The sequence below is a fragment of the Electrophorus electricus genome, chromosome 18 (assembly GCF_041902795.1).
Source record: "Electrophorus electricus isolate QZ-2024a chromosome 18, ASM4190279v1, whole genome shotgun sequence".
In the NCBI taxonomy this organism is placed as follows: domain Eukaryota; kingdom Metazoa; phylum Chordata; class Actinopteri; order Gymnotiformes; family Gymnotidae; genus Electrophorus; species Electrophorus electricus.
Window position 1 is genome coordinate 9079959 of NC_137514.1, and position 5183 is coordinate 9085141.

Here is a 5183-nt window from a genome sequence, read left to right on the forward strand (position 1 = left end):
ATTACAGGTATTTTATTTCATCTAATATGGCAATCTGTAAGAGAACCAAAGATACCAAAGATAGAGAACAATGAGGATGATATTCATCATCAATTACAGGTGACATGCTCTATTTAATGTATGCATCAATGCTGCATGGGGAAAACATCCTTATCATCCAAGCTACAGTAACAATGCATGTATCATTTTAATTGATTAACTACCTAGCAATTAACTACCAACGTTTTAAAAGAATTTTTAAAAATTTACATGTGAGTGTATTTGTTAATGGTTACAAACTGACAATATTCTTTTGAGGAAATTAAATTAGGATTTTATGACTAATTCTTTGGGCTGTATGTATTGCACATTGTACACTGCAAGATATAAAATGCATGTATAAAAAATTACGCACCTGTGGTCTAATATTTTTTAATTGAACCTTTTTATAACACACTTTGAATACAATGATTATGACAATTATACCTTTACTTACCAAATATTTGAAGTGTTGGTTTTTCACATTACTATTTTAGTAACTTTTTTTAATGATCTGTCATTATGCTTCTTACAACCTCTACCACTGTCAGCTTTCTCATTATCAATAAATATGACCATATTAATCAGTTTATATACAGTACCATAAACTTTAGTTGCTAACCACATAAAGCAAATTATTGGAAATACTCAGCATCTCTGCAAATATTTATGATACAGATTGTGCAAACTTAGCTGCTTAACATCTGCGCTCTTATGATCCTCACCACTAGATGGCACTGTAACGTCCTAAACGAGGTCTCTGTTGCTGAATACTATGCCGTACTAATATTGTATGTAAATCTGGGGGTGTGTTGGTATGGTGACAAGCAAGTAAATAAACAAACATAAAACAGGACTAGGCACATGTAAGTCTCACACAGCTTTGCAAGCGGACGACACAGAAGACGACGAAGCCATCAAAGTCTCATTTCTCATCATTTGCAGCAGTCCCTTGTCTTTGGCCGCGTAGTCTGCCTGCCCCTTCCGCACCCCCCTCCTAGCCGGGCCCCGTGTCGCAGCCTTGGCCACCAGGTAGGCCAGCTCGGCCACGTTCAGCACCATGCAGGCCCCCGACGCTGCAGCCATGAACACGGTGAAGACCGTTTTCTCAGTTGGCCGCGACACGAAGCAGTCCACCTCGTTGGGACACGGCACCTCTTCACAGCGCACCAGCCGGGGCAGCCACACCCCGTCGTAAATCGCGTACAGGGCGTACATGAAAACAGCCTCGAAGAGCAGCCGGAAGAGTAGGCTGGCGGCGTACACCCACCAGAGCGCGCCGGTGATGGGGAGCCGTCTCTTGCGCAGGCTCTCCAGGTCCTCCTCCTGCTTGGCCCTGGACCTGGAAGCGCACAGGATCCCCCGCTTGTCCTCGTGCCTGCGGTGTGCCACGTACATGGCGACGAGCAACGGAGGGGTGGAGGCGAAGATCAGCTGCAGGCACCAGAGGCGCACGTGGGAGATGGGGAAGAAGTGGTCGTAGCAGACGTTCTCACAGCCGGGCTGCAGCGTGTTGCACACGAAATCGGCCTGCTCGTCGCTCCACACTGTCTCGGCCGCCACCACCAGCACGCTCACGCGGAAGATGAAAAGCACCGACAGCCAGATCTTGCCCAGGCTGGTGGAGTGGCGGTTGACTCCTGTGAGCTGGGTGTACAGTGTACCCCAGTTCATTCTGCTGCTTGTGCCAGGTCAGGCCTCCAGGGGCGAAACAGATGCACCACTAACCTCTGAAGTTGGTCTCCAAACTAAAATGAAACCGAATAAACATTGTCATTCCTTTATGCTGTGTTTATGATAATTCGCGCTATAAAAGTATGGTGTGTGCTGTGTTGGGTTTTGAGATGCTGGAAAATGTCAGTGTAAATGAATAACAGGGAGTGCATCACATGAACTTAATGTGTAATATGTTGGAAAGTCCAACAGGCACAAACTATTTAATTTTGTTTTCTGGAGGTCACAAAATAATGTGTGAATAAATTAGAGATGGTAAGGACATAACTGGGTCACAATGAAATCCAGTAGTGTTGAATTTTCATCTATAGTCTTGAATGAACTCTACAGTGATCAGTTCTGTTCAGCTGGACATATATAAACACTGTAGTTGAGTATTTAACAGCGTTTTTTAACTGCCCAGAAGTACCAGCAGTGGGTATGGTGCTAAAAGAGATTTGTTGGGTGGAAGCAAACAGCTGAGTATGAGAAGTAGGTAGCTATAGAAGTAAAATAAAATAGGTACAATATGAGAATGTATAAAATGGATCACAAAGAACCATTCAGCAGTTAAGACTTTTGAACTTAATTTAGAATTACATTGATAACATCCATTGTATTACCGTCCAGTACCATAACACACTTTTTAAGTGTGGTGCATTAGAAACCTTTTTTATGGTAATTTGAGTTAATAGTATTATGACAGACGTCACTCATTCAGCGACCATTATTCAGAATAAAGCTGAAATAATTTGACATTTAGATCAGTCATTCCATTAAAAATGCAGAGGTGTCCGCTACGACTGTTCAGAATGAATAACTTGGACAAGCAGTATCGTACAGAATAATAGCGCTCTGTTCGAAATACAATAGATGATTCTCGATGTTTTCCTCCGACGTACAACAGTGCGTAAAGCTGCACAAACGACATAAACGTGTTTGGTTTGAACAAAAACAGTATTTTAGTTACAAGTTATCTTCTCCTTATTCGTGGTTTTTGGAGGTAGCCTACATTAGTTATGCGACTTCCTCCTAAAGTTTCTGACTATATATTTTCGAACATTTACTTGCAGTAAGATGCAACACTGATAAATGGCATCATTAATTATACAGGTGAAGATTATACACCCATAGAAAAACCTATATATCTGTCCAGATGCAGTTACAGTTAATATTGCTATTAAGACAAAATATTGGGGAAAATGGCAATTAATCTCGTATCATACCTCACGCCTTAAGAAAACGGATTATCTCCATTTTGACGAGATCTAACTGGAGTGCGTGGAAATCGATTAGACGACGAGAATCTGCACGGTAGTGGAGAGGCACCTGAATTTTGAGGATCACCTACATGACATCACCACAAAGGCGGAGACAACGAGCTACTCATGGCTACGTGAGAAGACTACAGTACAGTGTTAATTTATTTAAGGCATTTGTTTAACTTTTAAATCCGTTTTTCTACAATCTTAATTCTTTGTGTTTGTTTATTGATCTTTAAAATGCAATGCTAAGTCTACAGCCTCCTCACTATATTTTATTTCTATTCATAAAAGAATAGTGGACTGAAGCCAATAAGCTTCCTTCATCTTTTTCTGTGTGACATGACATCACTTGAATGTGATTTAAAAATTTCACTTAAAAAATTATCTGATTAATCATTTGCCATGACAGGTTCCCACAGACCAGCCTTTTCAGACCAAAGCTGGCCAACCTCCATTATCTAACTTTAGCCTCCTCAATTCCATGTCCCAAACAAATGGCCGTTTGTTGCAGGGCTAAAAGACAGTACCTTTTACAGTAGCATTCTTTCACCTCTTCTGGGCAGCTCCCACCCTATTAGGTTTCTTCAGTGATCATGAAGTGACTACAGGGTTTCTGCAAGAGGGCATGAGAAGGCGGGGGAAAACGGGATGGCTGAAAGAAAAGCCACACAAGGAACCATTACTTATTTTTGACGAAGTCGTGCCATTTGCTTGGCGTTAATGAGTAATTTCAAGTTATTTCAGTGCATACTGATACATTTTATTGGGGTTGTCAACTCAGACTCACCTGCCTGTTCACAGAGACCATTTCCACAGAATACATTACAATCTCTGTTCGGTGCTATTTGTCCCCTTCACTGTAGGACATATTGCCAATACAGAGTCTATTTCTTTGGAGTCTGGTCATGGTGGTGTGTCTTGCTGGGTTGTTTTCAAGAGCAGGCATAAATCCTCTTTATTAAGGGATGAAAATACACAGGGAAATCATTGTACTTGGGCTTTGAGAAAAAGTTGCAAAGAAAATACTATTTTGTGAGAGATAAAAATAAATACTCTGTGGGAAAAAAATGCTCTGTGAGATTCTCTATTACTGGACTGTATTGTTCATTGCTGTATTGCTAATTTTCTGTTACAAATTTTTTAATTACTAATTTTTATCATGGTCAGGCCCACACAGAAAGCATGTATGTACAGATCTCTGCAGTTCTGATCACTCAAAATGTATTTTCATTCTATTTTCAGGTTTATATCCCAAGGTGTGAATAACCTTGAATAGCCACTTAAGGTTGTAATTCCAAAATTTAAAAATATACTATATCATAAATCGATTTTAAGTGCCTTACATGCAAATTGCAACAAATCAATCAAAGAGGCTGGATGCATGCAATGGATAATGACTGAAAGCAAAGTACAGGCAAAGGTCTACCATGCAGGATCTAAGGCCATGGCATTATGGACAAGTTGTTAATGGAACAGTTCAATACTGAGATCAGAAATTCAAAAGTAAACAACCTGGGGAGTATATGTGAGAGTTGTAATGAGTCCACAAAACATGAAATGTGAGTAATGAGTCCATGATGGAGTGCTGCCAGGAACCGCCATGATGGTGGCTAACAGACCACCCAAGATGAGTGCTAATAGACCACGGTAGTATGAAGTGAGGACAGGAACATGATACACATACTACTTCCCAAGGATTCAAATTCCTCACCACCATGCTTCTTTAGCAACCCATGAAGAATCTGTATTAATAATTTTACACTGGCAAGTAAATGATGGTGCTTAAGAAGAAAACTTGTTAAATCAGGAGATTATGGACTTGTTTTACCTACTCAAAAAGGGAAACTTCTATATTATCAGTACTGGTAAAATTTGCATTATTTCACACTAGTAATACATTGTGCAATAGAATGCCATGCAGCACAACATGAAGGCTGTGTAATAGATAATGATGACAAGACCAGAGCAAAAAAATATTTGAATAGTTACAGTTGGAGAATAATGTAAGTTAAAGCTTGTCAAATGATTATGAAATGACTTTGGGGAATTTCAGCAGTATGAAGCAAACACAAGAGAGTCAAAAGATATAGAATAAGTTCCCTCCAGCCCTAGGGTTAAACAATTCATCATATACTGAAAGGGGACACCACTTTGTTCTCTGCAATTACCTGAATATAAAAGTGTTGC

At 40.1% G+C, this 5183-nt stretch overlaps 1 protein-coding gene across 2 annotated transcripts; it reads right to left on the reverse strand.

Annotated features, from left to right (window-relative positions):
* LOC113577288 (gap junction beta-2 protein-like) lies at positions 1 to 3986 on the reverse strand. 2 transcript variants are annotated; one of them, XM_027009855.3, is made up of 2 exons: positions 3524 to 3986; positions 1 to 1766 (listed from the first exon to the last, which is right to left on the reverse strand). In XM_027009855.3, exon 2 carries the CDS (start codon positions 1690 to 1692, stop codon positions 892 to 894), a length of 801 nt encoding a protein of 266 aa, XP_026865656.2. In that variant the 5' UTR covers positions 1693 to 1766; positions 3524 to 3986; the 3' UTR covers positions 1 to 891. The 2 variants fall into 2 exon arrangements, with proteins under 2 accessions (XP_026865656.2, XP_026865645.2); XM_027009844.3 differs by lacking the exon at positions 3524 to 3986 and adding an exon at positions 2958 to 3240.
* Positions 3987 to 5183: the final 1197 nt, after the last annotated feature.

Coding starts and splice junctions, on each gene's coding strand:
- LOC113577288 (XM_027009855.3), bottom strand. CDS start 1,692: ATGAACTGGGGTACACTGTACACCCAGCTCACAGGAGTCAACCGCCAC.